The sequence below is a fragment of the Sorghum bicolor genome, chromosome 1, assembly GCF_000003195.3.
Source record: "Sorghum bicolor cultivar BTx623 chromosome 1, Sorghum_bicolor_NCBIv3, whole genome shotgun sequence".
NCBI lineage: Eukaryota > Viridiplantae > Streptophyta > Magnoliopsida > Poales > Poaceae > Sorghum > Sorghum bicolor.
In genome coordinates, this window is record NC_012870.2 from 20,723,395 (window position 1) to 20,744,633 (window position 21,239).

The window sequence follows — 21,239 nt, forward strand, 5'->3', positions numbered from 1 at the left end:
GTTTGACAACCTCTCTGCGTACGAGTCCGATGAGTACTAGACGCGTCCGGTGCTCACTTGACTGCGTTCGGTAGTTTGAATATGACCGTTAGAGATGGACGCATGAGATTCAGATCGTGGACACGTGGCTGTGTTCTAAGCACCAGACACAAGTGTTGAGCGTCCGGTGGTCCCGATTTCGGTCCAGTGAAAGAGCCAACGGCTCTATTCGTTTGAGGGGCTATAAATAGTTGTTGGTCGGCTTGGGGCTTACACTCTTGGCATTCTTGACTACTAGACATTCTTGTGAGCCTAAGCAAATACCTCTCACTCATCTCCTTTATAGATTAACCATCTTTGTGAGATTGGGAGTGATTCCAAGTGCATTTGCTTGAGTGATTGCATCTAGTGGCACTTGGGGATCGATTTGGCTGTGGTTTTCTTGTTACTCTTGGTGGTTGCCACCACCTAGACAGCTTGGAGAAGTGGAGAAACATTGCCACGAGTTGGTGATTGTTCGTGGCCATCTCCTGGTGATTGTGAGGGGATTTGTACCTTCCCGGTGAAGAGCCAAAAGATAACTCTAGTGGATTGCTCATGTCATTGAGCTACCTCACTTGTGGGTAGGTTCTTGCGGTGTCCTAGTGAGGACGAGGTTCATGCTACACCTCTTAGTCGCCGAACCACCAAGTGTTGGTCGACACATCAGGGACGTAGCGTACCAGCAAGCACGTGGACCTCAGGAAAAATGGTATGTCTCCATTGTGATTGTTCATTGGATTTCTCCCGGTGATTGGACTTCATATTATTGTGATTGGTTCATCCCCTCTACATGGCTGTATAAAGATCAAACCTTCTCTTTTATATTCTCGCAAACTAGAGTAGCTTACTTACTTGTATAAAAACTTTAGGTAGCTCTCTAGTGTAGTAGAGATATAGTTCTTGTGTGCCTAGTGATTATAGCAACTAGAATTATTGGTTAGATGGCTTGCAAACACCCCATTAGAGCTAGAGCAAAAAGCTTCGCTTTGTAATTCACTAACCTCTTGTTCTAGTGAGTTTGTTGAATTTTTAAATAGGCTATTCACCCCCCTCTAGCCATATTAAGACCTTTCACCGAGTTGCATACCGCACAAACCAAGAGAAAACAAAAGAAATTCAGCAGCAAGTGGAAGAATTGATGAGAAAAGGGTATATGCAAAAAAGTCTTTCACCTTGTGTAGTCCCTATTCTTTTAGTTCCTAAGAAAGATAGCTCATGAAGAATGTGTGTTGATTATAGAGCTATTAATAACATCACAGTAAGATATAGGCATCCCATTCCTAGACTTGATGATATGCTTGATGAACTTAGTGGTGCAATAATTTTCACTAAAATTGACTTGAGAAGTGACTATCACCAAATAAGAATGAGAGAAGAAGATGAGTAGAAAATAACTTTTAAAACCAAGTTTGGGTTGTATGAATGGTTGGTAATGCCTTTTGGATTGACTAATGCACCAAGTACCTTTATGAGATTGATGAATCATGTGCTTAGATCTTTTATTGGTAAGTTTTTTGTGATTTACTTTGATGATATATTAATTTTTAGCATGTCTCTTGATGAACATGTTGAGCATATTCAAAGTATGCTTGCTGTCCTACGTGAGCAAAAATTGTATGCTAACCTTGACAAGTGCATATTTCGCACCGACAAGGTAGTCTTTCTTGGCTTTGTTGTTTCAGGTCAAGGTGTGAAGGTGGATGAGGAAAAGATCAAAGTTGTTCGTGAGTGGGTGTCTCCACAAAATGTGAGTACAAACTTCAATGTCACTGATTTATCCCTTTTCTTCAGATTGGAAGAGTCAAGGATGACCCCTTTTCAAGAGGGGAAGGATGATGAGGACATCCCAGCTATGCACACTTATTCAAGTCCAAATGCTACAAATCAAGGTCCATCTACAAGAAGCCGTGCTAAGAAGCTACAAAAGCAGGTGAATTCTTTCCTTAATAATTGTAATTTTCACACTTCTAAGAATGTTATACTACCTAAGTGCTCTACATTAGTTCTACATAGGAATATATTTAAAGAGTAGGAAAAGTCATTGCTACAGAATGGCGACATTAGAAAAGTAACACGCATGAAGGCTTAGATGTCCGAAAGTGATCTCATGAATGTTCGGACGTCAGAAAAAAGCAGTCATAACTCAAACTCTGTGAAGCTTTGGAGGTCCATGAGGACATTTTGGAAAGCTCATCAAGTCCACTTTCTAATGCCTCAATCCCCACTTCATTTGTACGTTGCAATCCAAACTTATGTTTGGATTAGTTTAAGACTGCTCAGAAGGTCAACAATCTATTGTGATAGAATGTTGGTTCAACTTGATGTGCAAAACTGTACCAATCTATAATGTTTCATGGTGCATGCCACACGTTGCTGGAAAGCTCTTGGAGTCTACTTTCACACCTAAGAAACGGTTCGTTATTTGAACTTTCCAACAAGGAGTTATTGTCAGTTTATTGGAAACTGCTCTGGAGGCCAACAGTCACGCGAAACCACTTCGAAAATCCATCCTGAGGGGGCCTTTTACATGGCCTTCTCTCAGAAACTCCATTTTATTTTCATACCTATCTAGGAGGGTTGTTCCTAGTATAAATATTTCCTACCTCTAAGCTATTAGAAACTTTTGATCATTTGATAAACTAAATGATATTGCAGCCGCGCTGCTGAGTACCTTACTTAACCTTTGTTCTTTCTTGTTCTTCTTAGACTTGTGAAGTGATTCCTTAGGAATCCTCTACTTCGTGCTTTTACGGCTTCCGTTCGGCTATGCCGTATTGTGTGGATTAGTTCTGGATTGTGGTTCTACAGTCGTTCGAAGATCGAATCGAAGTCTTCGCGGTTTCGGTGCCTCTCTTCCTGTCGCTTGATTGCATCCAACCTTTGTCAGGTATAAAGCTAATTACCCGTTGTTCAGCAAGTTATCTTTGTTCTTTCGATCTACTATCGTAAAGATCAGGCCACCCTCATGCCGATTCATATCGGTACCTATCAGTAACAATGGATAATGTAAGATCTTATCAGCTTATTGCTGCTGAAATAAAGTTGTTTTGTTTGTTAAAAAACAGTAGTTGGGAGTATGGCTATAGTGTCGTATAGTAGGTAGTATGACTAGTGCTAAATAACGAGAAGTACGAACGACTTCTGTAATTTAGATTTCATACAAAGGAAGCAATGCCGGCCCTAGGGAGAGAGCATAGGTGCGACGGGCAAGGGCTCAGGCGAAGGAGGGCCAAGTCCAGGTATACAACCTATAGTCCATTAGGCATTATCAGCAAAACTAATAAGAAGACAGAAGAGAAGCAGATAACTACTCAGGCAGCCCAAGAAAATAACTCGGCCTTTCTTTCCTAGGCAGAGAGGAGAGCCATGTCGCACACTCTGTTCAGGACTCGTGAGATTGTGACTCGTGAGTTCGCGATACGCCGATGCACGCACATGGAGCCAGCGAGCTGCGGAGAGCTGGACGAGACACAGACATGGCGCGACTGCGACAACTAGGTTTTACCCGTATGCCATTATGAAAGATTGACCAAATCATGATGCCATTAAAAAGTTATTTCGCACCGCTGTGCCCAACTTCATCTTCGACTGTACCCGTGTGCCATTCCGTCCGTTTTCTTCCGTTTAAGGGGTTTGACATGTGGGTCCTGGGTAGCACAATGTCCTTTTTGCCCTTATACCATGAGTCTTGAGTCGGGGACCTGGGTGGGCGATGTCCCTGAGGGCGCTGACGGTGTCTGTGGCGATGAGGTAGGGCGAGATCTCGTCGTCTGAGGCGGAGCTCCTACCGGCTGCCGCCCTACTGCTCGTCTCCCCCCTCGGCAGCGGAAGCGTGGTGCTGGGCGAAGGAGGGGCAGTCTAGGTCTACGGCGGAGGAGTTGAAAGAGGGCACCGTGAGAGAGCCGGCGGAGGAGCGAGGCCTGGAGGTCCTCGGTAGCGAGCGGTGGCGCCCCGCGGACGAGCAAGTGGCGGAACTCGTCCTCGAGCCGTGCCATGGCGACCTGCAGCGCAGCATCGGCGCGCGGGCCCGGCGCGCCCGCGAGGCAGGCGACCGCGGCGAGGTACTCCTCGACATCCTCACGCGAAACCCACAGCCGCCACGCCGCCGGGGCTCCCGGCTCCGACCCCGACAGCACGTCCTCCGCCGCATTCCCACCGCTCCTGTCCCTCTCGGCGGCATCGGGGTCGCAGCCGCCCGTGCCGACCTCGTCCTCTGAGCCTGAGTCGTTCCCGGCGTCGGAGAGGCAGCCGAAGCCCTGGGCGTCGAGGATGGCGAGCACCTCCGCGGCCGCCCGCTCTGCCTTGCGCCGCTGCGCCGTCACCGTCCGGAGCTGCTCCTCCAGCTCCACCACCTGCAGCGACGGGCTCGGTGACTAAGCCGCCGGGAATGCGAAGAGGAAGGAAGGAAGCCAGCCGACGAAATGCGTGCGCGCGCACTTACCCGCTTGGCAAGATGGTCGGCCCGCTCCTTGGCCGCGACCCGCGAGAGAGACGGATTGTCAATGTCGATGGCCAAGCCATTGGCAGCAATGTAATCAATATAATATCCCTAGATTGCCGGTTCCAGATGAAATCGCTAGCAGTAGCAGCACATTCTGCTTGCAATAGCATATAGGAAACATAATTTTTAGTTTTAGGTACTGTAACTTTTTTGTTTGTATTAGGTACTCTGCTTTGCTTTTGATTCGGTCTCTGAAGTTTGCTCTCTGTTGTGACTTATGAGCTGCGGATCCACCAAAATTGGTAGTCAGTGGCATTTGAGACAAGAAAATTTTGTTGTTGAGACCAAATAGTTCAGAGGCATTCAAGTCTATTGCCAGGCCATTTAACTGCCGTTAGGCTTTAAAATGGACGAAATGGCACACGGGTATAGCCGAAGATGAAGTTGGACACAACGGTGCGAAACAACTTTTTAGTGGCTTTCTGGTTTTGTCGATCTTTTATAATGGCATTCAGCTAAAAGGCTCCAACTAGGCAGGGGCTCCATGACAATGACATCTTGATTCTTGTCTTCTTACGAGTTGTGATCGTTGATTAGTTATTTCAGTTCATGTAGGTTCTAGGTATTTTTTTTCTTGTACATTTTTAATCCAAACTAATTATTTATATAGCATTCCAGACTACTACTAGTATTTTGTACTCATATAATCGTATTTTCTTCTAATTTGGGTGTTAGATTAAAAATATATTATTATATTGTTTTACTTTACAAGTAAAATTAGCATGTAGATATTATAAGATTTTAGAGAATCATGGCGACGAGTTCGCAAGAGGGCCCCTTAAAATTCTACGATCTGCACCAGAAGGAAGTGGCTTTCTGCAACCACGAACAGTTCAGTAGCCCATTCACGTGTTTATGTGTGTGTTCTAATCTCCTCTTCTTCATACTTGTGTGTGAGAGAGAGTGAGGAGTATGGCAATAGACACCCATGTGACAAAGCTGGCCAACAAGTAGTATTAGGCCTTGTTTAGTTCTGAAAATTTTTTGATTTTGGGTAATATACCATTTTTATTTTTATTTGATAATTATTGCTTAATGATGGACTAACTAGGCTCAAAAGATTCATCTCGCGATTTATAAATAAACTGTACAATTATTTATTTTGTTTTCGTCTATATTTAATGCTCCATGTATGTGCTTAGTTTTTGGCTAAACAAGGCCTTAGAGCCATGGTTGGCGATCATCAGCGATATCACGAGGAGGAGGGCATTCCCTGCCCTTGGGCCACCATGAGCATCGAATGTAGACATAGAGAATTTAAACAGGTTTGAAATAAAAAAATGTAAAAGAAAACGTTGACATTTCCCCTGCTAACTTTGGTCGAAAAAAAATCTTATTTGATTAATTAGATGCTAATTCTTATGTATCGCTTAGCATAATTATGCATTGCGATGCTAATTCTTATCCCTCTCCCCAATCCTATTTCATTAATTATATGATAAATTCTTATCCCCTCCCTAATCTTAGTTGATTAATTAGATGCTAATTCCTTATTTGGTTAATTAGATGCTAATTCATCTTATTTGATTAATTAGATGCTAATTTTCATCCCTCTCCCTAATCTTATTTGATTAATTAGATACTAACTCTTATGTATCGCTTAGCAAGACGGTGTACTTAGAGCACTCTCAATACAGAAATCATCATAGTTTCTATAGATATTAATTGTAGTGTCACCTAAGCATTTTGCTGATGTGGCAATGTAATTATTGAAGAGAGAGCAAAAATCATAGAAACCGGATCTAAGTTAGAAACCATGTCTACACGAAATCCAAAATATGAAGTGATATGGTTGGTTGACAATGAAGAAAGAATGAATGTGATTGGATAAAAAAATATTCTGTAAAAACTATCCATTAGGACCATGGTTTCTATATATAATATTTATAGAAATTAATAAGTATAGAAACTACATGTAATTTCTAATGTTGGGACTAGCCTTATGTATCAAGGCCTTTTTTAGTTCAAAAATTTTTAGGGAAAACGACACTGTAGCACTTTCATTTTTATTTGACAAACATTGTCCAATCATGGAGTAACTAGACTTAAAAGATTCATCTCGCGATTTACAGACAAACTGTGTAATTAGTTTTTATCTTCATCTATATTTAATACTCCATACATGTGCCGTAAGATTCGATGTGACGAGAAATCTTCAAAAGTTTTTAGTTTTTGGGTAAACTAAACAAGGCCCCAAGTAGCAAGACGCCGTGAAAAAACGGAACGTCGAAAAATGTTTTGCTTACCGAGACGGCATTAAAAAAACGGAACGTCCAAAAATGTTTCCCGTGAGACGACGGCCAGTACTAGTTAACGCGATGTGGACATTTTAATTAATACTCATTTTTTTTAGTTTCGTGGAAGTCAAGTTTATCATGTACGGGAGTTTGTTAGAAGATCCAAGTATATCTTTAGCGGTAATTACGATAAAACAAGTTTTAGTTTAGATAAAATTACAGGTCCAAACAACCCTAAAGACTGTTGGAAAATGCTGGTAGGAAAGTGTTTAGTTTAGGGAGTGTTTGGTGACGTGATGTAGTCCATTATCATCCTTGTTTAGCTTGAAAGATGAGACAAGTCAATCTATCACCGCGTAAACTAGTAATTGATACTAATATAAGAAATAAAATTATTTCGAGGAAGACTCATAATGCATCACTCAATCTAGAATCAGTTGATTTTCTAAACCAAACATTCCACTAAGTGTCGTTCCTTCGCAAGTGCAAATGTTACTGTGTGCGTATGGAGAGGCGCAAAATTATTGCCCAAACTGAGCCGACAAATGGAAAATATAGCCAAGCAAACATTATATCTAAAAGGAAAGAGAGCAAGAATACACGTACGAGTCAAGTTTCAACACATCACGAAATAAGTAGCTCAACAGGCAAAGCACTTTCAAGGAAGAGATCGAACCTAACGAATAGTACTTGCGACCTAAAACATTCTCTGAATTTACACCTTAACAAAAATTGAATTGCCAATGTTATCTACCTTTGTGTTACTATGCACCCAATCCACAGCTTCTCGGTAATGTTACAAAATGACAACAGTATCCAACGCTCCAAGTTCTCAGATCATTCCTCCCAAGATGCACCAAGAACGGCAACAAACCAGGAACTACAAAACACCATGCTGATGAGAAAGCAGAACCTGAAAGCTACATGCCACGATCTTAGTTGTGATGGAATTGCTAGGCCGCACTTCCAAGATTAACAAAGAAAATGGCAGCCAAACATTAACAGTTCAGCTCCAAAATTTGCACAACAATTGAATTAACTGATATCCCCCTAAGGACCAATCAGAACACAAATGGAACTAGCCGACCAGGAAGGGTCCTTCACTATAGTATCATTTGTGACTGCCGAGGTTGTTGCCTTGAAACTGCAGGGCGCCCACCAACCTCCCTCCCCAATTTTCCAGCCAAGCAAAAATGTTTGCACAACAGGATAACTGACAAATATCGAATCAGATCTGCACAGTAAAACTTGTAAGTAGTCTTTGGTGTTACTGAATCTGCTGTGAGACTACAATGGCCTCCACAGGGTAGCCACCAACTTTACAATTCTTCCACTTCACAACCATAATCATCCATGTCCAACCAGATTCAAGCAGCAAGACCTGTAAACAGGAAATTCAAAAAATATAACAAAAAACCTAGTAGGAGCACGACCACAAGTATATTTATACTTAAAGAATATCTCAGATTTGTATTCCACCAGCAAACTATTGGGTGAAAGTTCTGGTTTTAAACCCCCAAAACTCCATGCTATTTCTGGTCTTAAACCCTATAATTGTGAAGTCTAAGGTGTACAGAAGACATGAACAGGTCAGGGTTTAATTGCAAGAAAAAGTAAGATAGCAATATTTCCTCCATTGCTCAAAAGATATATGCCAATTACACAAAAGAAATAAGTCTGTCCTCTATACTCTGCAAAATTTCATGGTGTAGCTTACAAAACTAATTTAGCTATCTTATCATGTTGGGTTACTAGATTCATTGGACAATATTAGTAAACACTTACACCATTCAGAATGGAGCCTCAAGTGATTCATCCCACACATCACCACTTCCATTTGAAGCATCCTCACCATCTTCTTCCATGGACAATCTAATATATTCTCTATGCGCAAACCGATCCCACTCAGTTAGAGTTGGATTTTCACGTTCCTACAATTAAACATTACCCAATTATTTAACTTAAAATTTGACGGCAAATCTAAAGTTTATTAAGGGTTATAATCACCTGGCGAATGAGGAATGGATCACGAGTTTCAAACGCCATGAACTTGTTGAGATTGAAAAGAATATTGAATATATTCCCTGAGAGTTTACACCGTTTTAAGTCCCGTAGAGTGAAATAGCTCTCATTCTGTAGAAAGAAAAATATTTATCAGACCCAGATAAAATGTTTGTGGAATATGTATGAGAATCTACCTCTGGTCCAATCATATCAATCATCTGGCATAGTATGTCCTCAAAAAGCACAGGCTCCTGTGCCATGCACTCCATTCGGTGTAATTGCTCCTCGTAGAAAAATTGCATTTCATTGGAAGTTAAAATACCATTACCATCAAGATCGATGCACTTAAACCTGTGAAAGTTGTTTACCATATTTCAATAACAATTACAGTATTTCAATAAAATTACGACTATAACCTGAGTTAGGATACAGCAAAGATAGAAAGTTGTTTCCCTGCAATACCAAATATATATATGTCCATTCAGCCATCTCTCAAATGCATCATGCAACAAATATAAGTCCATGATAACTCCGATGCACCTTTTTGCTTCATTCTTCCATGTCTACCCCTACCTTAAATGCACATTGATCAATGCGATACACTTGATACTCATCTTAGGTGCTGTTTGGTTGTACGATAGGTAATGCAAACATAAGGGAATCAAGTTGCAGCAGTATCCGAAATGGAACAAGTGATTACATGATTTGTTTGGTTCACTCCACATCTGTAGCATTATCTGATCCTGCTGGATGGGGAGTGTAGTCATGATTCTACTAAGCCAGTATTAGTTTGACGGAACCTGATACCAGCACATCACAAGCAAACACGACCTAACGTGATTTGTTGACACTGTGATCGAACCCCAGGCCAAACCAGTACAACCAAACAGCACCTTAAAGTCTACCAATGATACAAAGTCTAATGGGCAACGTAAGTCTAAATGTACTTACATTTGCGATTGAAGGGAGTGCAAAATAATGTATATGCAGTATGTGTGTGTATATAAAAGAAAACAAGATATTATACAAAAGCAATGTCTTCCTAAAGAAGTTACAAGAAGCTGAATCTTATCTTGTTTTTTATTAAAAAAAAAAAGAAAGGAAACAGAAGTACATGTTTGACAACTTCCAAGTAACATCTGTCAAGATTACACAAAAAAATGTGGGAGTCCACCAGACCAACATTAATTATGAGTTTTCGGTGGGGCATGGACATGAAAAATAAAATATGCTGGGTGCCCCAGCCTTGGGAAAAGGATTGCATTCTTCCACTACACATTACTATATTGTGTTTGGTTTTGAGAACCACCTCATACTACACGAGTTGGTGCATCATGAGTTCATCCCATGAATTTTGGTGGAATCAACCCATTCCTCATGCATATACTAATTATTAGTTTGTGAGGAATGAGGCGGTGATGGATCAACCATTCTATTACACAAACCAAACAAAAAAGTAAGGAGTGACATGATAATGGATCAACTCATTCCTCAAACCAAACACACCCTAAGATTATAAATTGTAAGGTGGAATTATCTCATCACATTAAGACAAAAGGAACAGTTCTACAAAAAAATACAGACAACTATTCAGACCACAGCTACCACTTACCAGTATTCAAGGCTAGGCTCAGATGATTTGTCTTCCTCTGATAATATGAAGTAAACAAAGTCTTCATAACCCATCTTTCCTTCTGACATGCTTGTGAATTTCCTTGGGATCTAATAACAGTAAAAGAGTCAATAAGGACACAAGGCACAACATTTTAGTAATAAAGAACTAAGGTTTGAATGCCAAAATGGAATAGACTAACCTGTGTGAAAATTCTATCAACTATTCTATAGGTCAACGAATGATTTCCATATCTGATGAGATTTTCCTTATCAATCAAAAAATCGTGATCTGTATCCAGCTCCCAGAATTTACAGTAGATAACATAGAAGTGCTCATATGAGAAGTATCTGCATCAAATCATGAGCCAAGATTATCAACTTGGGAAACATTATACAAAGGATACTGTTAAGACTATATAAAGAAAACACAGTGTGAACAAATGTAATCCACATAAAAACAAATGGAAGCACAGGAAAGGTACTCCCTCCGTTCCAAACTGTAAGTTGTTTTGGCTTTCCTGGGTACATAGCTTTTGCTATGCAAAAAAACATATGCACTGTGTCTATATGCATAGTAAAAACTATGTATTTAAGAAAGCCAAAACGACTTACAATTTGGAACAGATGGAGTACAAAAATGCATGTATGCAACTGCAAAATGATAAATAGTCTGATAAAAACCTCAGTTCTGCTCAGAACTCGTATGGTAATACATAATGAATAGACAGTGGCGATATGTTAGGATGTCATATATAATTACCTCAACACTTTGTTGATATCTTCTTCCTCATCTAACTGCTGAAGTGCAGCAATTAAATTTCCACGTTTGAGCTCTCTCAGAGTCAGATGGCCATTCCCAGATCTATTTATGGAGTAAAAGATTCTGTATATCACAGTCTCCGCTGAAGAAAACAAGAAATGAATATGACACAGCAAACATTAGCAACAGTCCAAACATTCAGCAAATCTGATCTTAAAAACAAAATGGATAGTTGAGTTAGTTAGTTTTAGTGATGGTTGGTAATGCTCCAGATTTCATGCAACCAACACTTGTTGCCTACCAGCATTTTCCAATAGCTAAGGGAAAGAATTCAAATCAGGGTGCCATCATTGCCCATAAATTCCTATGGCAAGAACCACAAAGTGAAAGACAAGGCTGTCAGGCTACACTAGAACTACTTTAAATGAAAAGGTATCATATTATGTGTCCATGTCTATGTGACAGACAAGCTTACTGCAAAAACATATAAAAGCCCACAAAAATCATATTTAAAATATGTCTACAAAAGACCGATCGACTGTGAACACCTACCACTGTAAGGATGCTGCTCTACCACCAAGTAAAGGGTTTGCCATTCATATGTGCATTTATCAAGGAATAGAAGAACAAAAAAGCATGGAAAAGGACATCTATGAAGTATAAATTGGACTATTGGAGTGAATTAATTCTCAAGTCTGCTAATTCACTTGGACTTTGGATAGCAGGAATTACCATATCTCTCCTGAAATTCGGGGGTCCCTTGTAAAAACTCTAAGCCAGGGTGAGTTGCCAGTAGTTCTTTCAGGACAGGCTTGAAGTCATCCTGCACATATTACATCGAATATATTTTTTCCCCAACAGTATAAAATTAGTCACAGAATGAAAGAACTAAAATCTCTCCTAGATTCATCTTTGCCCTTGTTAACACTGAGAACATTAAGAAAATAACTGACCTGAGTGAGATATGTGTAACCCGGCTTTCTTAATATTTCAAATATTTGACTAGCCATATCCATTGTAATCTTATTGTCATTGATCCAGTACTCAACAAATGCATCCCTGTGTTTAGATAGAGTTAGACTACCATACTTAAATCTGATATGCAATATCAATGTTCTTCAGAATAATCAGTGTTGGTAAAACAGACTGCCATTTTACATAGAATCACTAGTACAATTTGTCACATGTAGAGATGCAAGTTTGATGAAAGGCAGGTCAACCCAAAACCCACTCTTCCATACTGAACTCTACCTCCACCTAATAGTGTTTTGTTTTTTCTTTTTTTTTTCTAGGATTTACAGACCAGATGAAGTACTGTGCGTCATTGGGTTAATTAACACATTTTTTTCCTAATTGTTCAAACATAGTAATGAAAACATTATTAAAAATAGATCACATTCCCAACTAATAATTGAGAAACTATGAAACAAAAGCAGAAGTTGAGTGACGCCAAATTGTACCATCAAAGCTATAGTGCATGTTACATGATCTGACACATTAGCAGGCGAAAGGTAAGCTAGAAGCTGCAACACTTCTCTTAATGAACAAATTCAGCAGATCATGAAGCCTGCAACCCAAAAGGTTCCAAACCAGTGGCTAAGGTACGATCTAGCATTACAGGTATGAACGAAATCAAAGAAAAGCTAGCATCAGTGATTCAAGGAGGAAGCAGGATAACAGAAACCACTTTTGTATGTATCAATGTTTTTGCAATGGCAACTTTGCTAGACCTTGTAACCACTAACCAGTAACCTATATAATTCCTTTGAAGAGAAATATACATATGAATGCAGCTTTCAACCAAAACGTTGAAGCCATTTGTGTGATAGAGAACGTATCACTTAACCTTGAAATGCCATGCCCAGTAGTCCAGGTACTAGTCAAACATGATACACCACTAGAACTGTAAGCACTTGCATGAACAAGATAAAACTAACTGACCAATATACTCCCTCCATTCCAAAATGTCAGATGCTTTAATTTTGTCGAGTCAAAATTCTCTAACTTTGAAATATTTATGGAAAGTATATTATCACCCACCCCCAAAAGAAAAGAAAAAAGTACAAAATGTAGGGGTTTTTTAGCCCTCTCAACTATTCTCAAAATGCAAGTCAACCTAGAACTTCTATGCACCTTTTACCTTTTTCTTCCATACACTTAATAAATGCCAATACTCTCACAGATGAATGAGCTCTCTTTCCCAATGCAGAATAATGAAGGGCAACAAGGTCATTTGACCTACTTTCTTAATCCTTGTGCACAAATCTTAAACAATAAGAGGGGTTTAGCACCTACTGTACCAAATAAATGCACTATCATGGCGGACTTGATGAAACAAATTTGATGCTGTGGATGTTGGTGCACTTTTTTATAAACTTGGGCAAAGCGAAGTTTGGCTAAGGTCAAAACAAAAAACACCTTAGATTTTGGTGGTTGTTTTTTAACTCATAATTATCTTAATGATCTTTTTAGTAGTTGAACAGCCCACAGTCGATTAAAGCATCATGTGGTGGCTTAAAACGAATGGTCAACATGTGATATCCAACTAAAGTGCTGAAAACCAATTATAAGTTGTGGCAAAAGCAAAGATTAATGTTTGTCTTCAAGTGACAAAGGAGGTAAAAGGCATAAAAATATATTATCGCAATCAAGTAGAACTGGCATTTAGCATGTTTACAAGCTTAAACGAGGACATAGAATAAACCAACACCCCAAAGAATAAAGAACAAACTGAAATAGGATAAGGAGACACTGGCCCGACATCTAAAAGTAACTATAGTTCCTCAACTGGATCTTTACATCATTACATGGGCGTCACCATAGACCTAGGGTTCAGATGTCGAACATCATACCTTGAGACAGTTCCAGTGCATGCAACATCAATTTTCTTGAAAAGAACACTAGAGAAGAATGAAGGAAGTTTACATATGTCCTTTGTGACCGATCTGAATTCTGGTATGGACAAGTAAAAGTATATGAGCTTCAGAAGTTATTGCAATGGCAGAAAGGAAGCCGTGAAGCCATACTCACCTTGAATCTGAAGTCCCTCCCCACCAAAAAATAGATGATCTGTTCTTGATAAGCACTGCTCCTTCAAATCTTTTGTAGGAGGACGCCCATTCTTGAAGTAAAACTATAGAACATATTGGTCCAGGAAATTTTATGCTTAAACAATGACTGTAGCAACAAAAACTTCAATAATAGTTACAAGGGCAATTGTGAAATACCTGAGGTATAACTTCTCTCACTGGTTCACTAACTAATTTTAATGGAGAACCCAAGGACGATGGTCCAGCTCCAGATCCTCGTCTCATAACACGGGGGGACCCAGAAGTGCTCCTAGGAGAAAGTGGTGGAGCACTACCAGCAGGAAACATCGACGGTAGGGAACTGCTTGAAGCAGCATTTGTGCTAGCAGAGCTTCCAACAACATTAAGCACGGCACCAGTCTTTGCATCCTCAATCAAAGACTTTACCTAAGGTACATGAAAATAAACACTGTAAGAAACTGCACATCTGACTTCCTACCTACTCCCTCCGTTCCAAACTGTAATTCGTTTTGGCTTTTCTAGATACATAGCTTTTGCTATGCATCTAGATATACACAGTCTAGATACATAATAAAATCTATGAATCTAGAAAAGACAAAATGACTAACAATTTGAGACAGAGGGAGTACACTGCAGAGTTTCAGATCACTCACATAAACACAGAAAGAAAAACTAAACAATTTACAATAATGAAAGTTATTACAAAAGATCTGCATTTGCTGGAGAGGATACCTATAGATAATCACACACAAGGAAAAAATCACACAGCAGATGTGCAAATACAGCTCTAACAGTGGTAGTGGTCGCAAAGGAAGGAGAATATTGTAGTACCATTGGATAAAGTAGCAGTATCCTCATAATTCATAAAAAAGCCTAAATCTGTAGGGAACACTACTGTAGGTTTCATAAAGCATCATATTGCCAATGCAAATTTTCCATTTTCACCCCTAGGTATCATGCATTTATTCAATCAATTCAAGCCTTAAACCCATCCACTTATATCTGCAATTGGCCATCCTTATTTCCCGATGGAAAATCTTAAGGGCAAACAGATATATTTAGAAACCAAAACATACCAGGCCACAGAAAGAGTTATAGCTTCCAATATATCTATGTTAAGTACATATCAAGGCCCATTCTATAGGCCCATATGGCCCATGAGGCTCTCTATATAATGTCATCTCCACTAATGGAGTCATTGTCTTCTGAAATCTTTGAGATTAGTAACATGGTATCAAAGTCATGGATTAGCGGTGGGGTTAGTGCTAATCCAATGTTTTAACTTTCAACCCAACCATGATCCACTCTTCCTTCCGGTGTCTTCATCCTCCGTTCAGCCGGTGCATTGTTCGTCTGCTCGCTGTTGTGCTATAGAAAAAATAACCTACTGTAGTGGTAGCACCAGTGGTCGTTACATGGTCTATTGCTGCAGCACCGCAAACGGATACTGTTTTGAATTTTGAAACAACAATAAGGTTCATATATATAATACCTAAACAAACATGCATAAACTAAGCTACCAAGGAGCACTTGAGAGCAGTCAAAGGAACAGCGCACACTCTCTCAACTCAAAAGTCATTGAACTCAGCGTCAAATATAAATAGATGCAGTTGTTCACAAAAAGCTACCGGCGACAAACCAGAAATGAGCTAAGAGTCAAAATCAGCATCACTGTTGGAAAGTTAAAATATAGCACAGCTAATTAAAAATATTCTGCATGCCTCTACCGTAATGCTATTGCAAAGAGAAAACCTCAAGTCCAAAATTTCATGTCCATGAAAAGGTAGAATCAATATATGTACTAGGCCCCCAATAAGCACTTTGCAAAACTGATGGACAACACAACCTAACTCAAATTGGAGACAGGCATAGCTAACCATCTTAAGCTAGTGTTCTTATAGTGCAGCACCAAAATAATGGCATCAATAGGAATGTACATGTTTGCATACCCAACAGATACGACCTGCCCATAAAGCTCAGACCACCTCACTAGTATCAACCGCCAGCTACTCTCTTAAACTCTACTTATACAGCAATCAGGCCCGTCCTTAGGGGCGTGAGGCCGGTGCGACCAAATTGAGGGCCCCAAGGTGACACTAATCAGATCACTGTATATGGCACATATCTCCTACAAATATGATACATGCTCATGTCACCAAGTTACTAAAATTCAGAAAACAATGGTAGCGTAGATAACAATAAAGTAATTCAATGAAGATAAAGATCACTACCAGACTCTCAGCCATAAGTTGCTTATAAATGATTCAATGTGGTATTAAAACCTTGATATCAGAAAAAAAAAAGAATAATCCATCCAACAGAGATGGCATCTACCAAATTAATGAGTTTCCAGAGACAGTCATAGAACTGTCAGACAGCACAACAGCATGAGGAAAAAAAATGTTTAGCAACATGAATCCTTTGCACTAACTGTATATGCATTTTAAGCAGTCTTCTATGGTTGTCACTTAAATCGACAAATTAACAAGTCTGATCGAATAATTAACTAAGAAAGGGCACCCCAACCTTCCAGGTTCACTAAACTACAGAGCTTGGGAGTGCAGAGTTTAAAATAATCAAAGCTCAGATGAAGACCCAGAGATAATCACAGGAAGCAGAGACAAATGCTATATCCATGCTGCCCAGTTACACTGAAATTTACATTGGCGAGTTTCCAAGAACAAGATCATATAGACCAAGAAACATAAGTACGAAGAAAGACAAGCCAAGCCACTAAATGAACCCTGCAGTTTGGCCTACCAAACTCAATCATCATACTTCATCGAAGTCACAAGCTCGTAAATGCGATATACGAAGTAACAACCTAACCAGTACGCGCCGCAGCACAAAGGACGCCAACCAAAACGTTCGAACGATGGTTCTAACTTGTCTGAGCCTAAGATCAGAGTCCATAGAAATTTAAGCACAGAGCAAAGCAGCAAGCGAGGAAAGCGAGAGGGCGCGTTGAAGGGATACCAGTTTGGCCGTCTCGGGTAGCACGAGCCACTGCGAGTAGAGCGCATCAGCTATTATGGAGTTCTCACGAAGCGCGCCCGGCGCGAGCTCCGCCAGCTGCAGCAGCTCCGGGTCCAGCGCTGCCGCGTCCCTCCTCGCCGGCTCCACCTCCATTACTCCAAAGCTCTAGAGGCCTTCTCATACACCAAGCGGGCCACCAAAACCCAGATCTGCCTCCGCGCGTCCGGACGCTGTTCCGGCGGGGAGGAAGGGCGCAAATCGGAGCTCAGCGGGATCAGCGAGGAGCAACGAAGAAGGATCGAGTGCCGGCAGCAGCGGGATCTGAAGCGACGGCTGGAGGCGCGGGGCGGGAGTAGGCGAAACCCTAGGCAAGCAGCCGAGCGAGGAGGAGGAGGAGACGGGAAGACGGCGATGTGGTAATGGTGGGCGTCGATATAACAGCGGAGGGCAAAATAAACTTGTCTTTCGGATGCCACTTTCGGTTTGGGCTACTAAGGCGCTGTTTAGATTAGAAATAAAAATTTTTTTTGTGTCACATCGGATGTGTCGGAAGGATGTCGAGAGGAGTTTTTAGAAACTAATAAAAAAACAAATTACATAACTCGTCAGGAAACTGCAAGACAAATCTATTAAGCATAATTAATCTATCATTAGCACATGTGGGTTACTGTAGCACTTAAGGCTAATCATGGAGTAACTAGGCTTAAAAAATTCGTCTCGCGATTTTTAACCAAACTGTGTAATTAGTTTATTTTTTTATGTACATTTAATGTTCCATGCATGTGTCTAAAGATTCGATGGGATAGATGAAAAAATTTTGGGTGGGGAACTAAACAGGGCTTAAGCTAGAATTGAGCAAAATAAATTTGTCTTTCCGAGTAGATCTAGGCCTTGTTTAGTTTTAAAAAATTTTACAAAATTTTTCAGATTCCCCGGCACATTAAATCTTTAGACGCATATATGAAATATTAAATAAAAATAAAAATAAAAACTAATTGCACAGTTTGGTCGGAATTGATGAGACAAATCTTTTAAGTCTAGTTAGTCCATAATTAGATAATATTTGTCAAATACAAACGAAAGTAATACTATTCCTATTTTGCAAAAATTTTTGGAACTAAACAAGGCCCTATGCATACACCAATGCACGTCTCTTTGAACTTCCAATTCCAAAATCTAAAAACAGCGTAGAAATATAACGTTATACTGTAACATGTTAGCTCGTATGGATTATACACACAAAAAAAATTGTAAGACTGAGGAGGTGTTTAATTCTCCTTTCATCCAAAAAATTATGGGTTTTGTTCCATCATTTTTTGCATAATAGAACTAAACACTATATAAATTTTTTAACAAAATGATTGTCATTCTTTATTTTGAAATTTTGTCTCAAGGGTAAAAAAAGCCTAAAAGAGCCTCACGAGACCATAACGAGGACAATAAATTCTGTATTTTGAATTGATATAAACATAACTCTAAAATTTTAGTATTTCGTATTTCATCATTCCAAAGTAGTTGTTATTTTGCATTTTGTATTCCATGAGGAACTAAACAGGCCGTGAATGCCTAGATGAAGTACAAACAAAAGACAGAGATTGGATAGGAGGAGGTGATACAACTATGAAATTTAGTATCGTGATAGAATTTCTCCAAATTTCTATGAAACAAGGCATTCTACGTGAGTTTTAGAGGATTGATTCTCTTTTTTAGAGGATTTCATTAGAAAATAGTGAATTGTGTCATGCATTTTAAATTTTCCCCCACTTCTCATATAGAGGTCTATGAATCCTTTTTCTCATCTAAGACCATAAACTTTGTCCATGTTCTACTGTTCTAGTCGTCATCCAAAACAGGCAACATAGAACTCTATCACTAGTGAATTTGATGTGGTGCCATGTGCTCTTTTTTTTCATAAACTTAAACTTTGGAAATCATAGAAAAAATAAAGAGAAAGAAATAAGTGATGCTACATTATGCATGTTCAGCGGAGTGTTTGTTTGGTGCATGGACTAAACTGTTGAAATGCTTTGACCCGTTTGTACATAGACACTACTCATTGTTGCGTATGAGTTTAGTACCACACTACTTACACAGAAATTACACAGAAATGTAAGAAGGTGCACCAGAAGACTAGAGGATAGCTATATAGAAGCAACACAACAATTATATGTTGACGCAAAACCACACTACTTTATTGACAATGAGACTTAAAATAGAGATTTGATCAATACAAAAATATTTAATTTAAATTAAAGCATGGAGTACAGAAACTGCCTGGGTCATCTAACTTGGGGGGTCTCTTATTTTGAATGAATGCGCTGCATTCCTTAGTAAGAGTAACCACTTCTGGCTTGTTAATGTTTCGAGGTAGGAAAGCTGACACTCTCTAGGTTGTTTTGCGACCAAGTGGTGTAGAAAAAGAAGAAACCATTGGACTACCTTCTCAGGAAAACCAGTGGGAGGTCACTTTAATCATTAATTAAACTAAAATGTTGTTTATCAAAAAAAATAAACTAAAGTGTTTTTATTCGGATGTTGTCTAGATTTTTATTTTGTTATATCCGAGTTAAAATATTGAACATTAGTATTTGATGCTTATAAGCCATCGTATCCGATAAAGAATTTTAAAGTATTTATTATCAAGTATAAATATTTAAATTTGTATCTAATATTTGAAAATTTGTCTAGATAACCAAGAAAAATATTTGTACTATTTGCATTCTTAGGTGTGTGTGTCTATTACGGGTACAATATCCAGATTCAAGTGGCATGAGCTAGATATAGAATTAAATGTGTTACCTATCAAGAGGGATGCAAGATTGAGTGTATTGATAAGTCATAGTGCTCAAATTAATCTAACCAAGTGCCAACTAGAGAGAAAACTTGTCACAACACTTTCGCATGATGATCTTGAAACTTGTATTTTAGTTGTGATGGATAACCCTCTACTAAGCTTTTCATAGAGTCAAGATCAATAATTAAGAGTTTAGAAAGAGAAGTTATGCCTGTTTTAGTTGGCATGTGGTAGGGAATCCAGGTTTGGCCAAAATTTTTCAACTAAGGTAAAAATTTCTAAGGGAATATTAGCTTTACAAGTCTCAGAATTTCCGATCCTGACTAAAGTTACTGATCCTATGCAGAAAGCTTTTAGGGGTTGGTTATTTATACCCTCTCTCGCCTTCTCTCCATAGAGCTCCTCAACCATGAAAAACATCACTCCATAGGCCAGAGAAACTCTCCCATATCTCTTTGTGAGGATTGATTAATTCTTGTGAAATATAGAGAGTTGGTTGAGAAATTGGGTGATTGAGAGTAAGAGAGAGAGCAATACCACCCTTAAACAGTTGTAGACTTCGTCGAACATTTTGGTGAAGTGTTTGTTACTCTTAGATACGAGGCCTCCTAGATGACAAAAGAGTTGCATGGTGAGCTTCCATGCTTGTGGTGAGTTGTGAGGAGTTTTTGAATACCCTAATTTTGCCTCCACGAGAAAAAAACTAAAATAATAAAGTGAAGAAAGTGGTTGAACGAGGCTCGACTTTCTTGGGAGCTCCTCAACGGAGACGTAGAGTAAATCCAAACTTCGTAAACAAACTAGGTGTCTTTTCTACTTGTTCTTGTGTTCTTGTTCTTCAAGATTTAATTTTGGCGATTTGCCACGTTCCACTTTTTCTTGTATTCTGGTTCTTCAAGATTCATCATTGGTGATTTGCCCCTATATCCACTTGTTTCATGTGTTTCTTGTTGTAGATTTTGGGAGGAATTAACTCACTACATGGTCAACAACTCTCGATAACAAGCAGAATTGATTAAATACGTCCAAACTTTGTCGATTATGATTTCAAATTACTTTGTGTGACCAGAATTCCGATCTTGTTATCCAAAGTTTTATATTTTCAGGAACGTCTATTCACCCCCCTAAGGTTAGTGTCAGTATGGATTCTAAGACTTTTATATGTTGGAAACATTGTAGACAAGTTTTCTCTCTATGAAACTCATTCCATCCTTATAAAGTTTCGTCATCTCTCTTTTCATTTATATCATATCATGTAGCTTATTCAATACCTATAGAACTC

The 21,239-nt window shown here is 39.3% G+C and overlaps 1 protein-coding gene across 1 annotated transcript; it reads right to left on the reverse strand.

The window, feature by feature from the left end:
- Positions 7,363 to 17,617, reverse strand: LOC8067423 (probable serine/threonine protein phosphatase 2A regulatory subunit B''delta). Its single transcript, XM_002467040.2, has 13 exons — positions 17,164 to 17,617; positions 14,365 to 14,613; positions 14,168 to 14,270; positions 13,990 to 14,089; positions 12,091 to 12,196; positions 11,870 to 11,960; positions 11,138 to 11,279; positions 10,578 to 10,725; positions 10,376 to 10,485; positions 8,958 to 9,114; positions 8,767 to 8,892; positions 8,545 to 8,690; positions 7,363 to 8,140 (listed from the first exon to the last, which is right to left on the reverse strand). Exons 1-12 carry the CDS (start codon positions 17,314 to 17,316, stop codon positions 8,550 to 8,552), a joined length of 1,626 nt encoding a protein of 541 aa, XP_002467085.1. The 5' UTR covers positions 17,317 to 17,617; the 3' UTR covers positions 7,363 to 8,140; positions 8,545 to 8,549.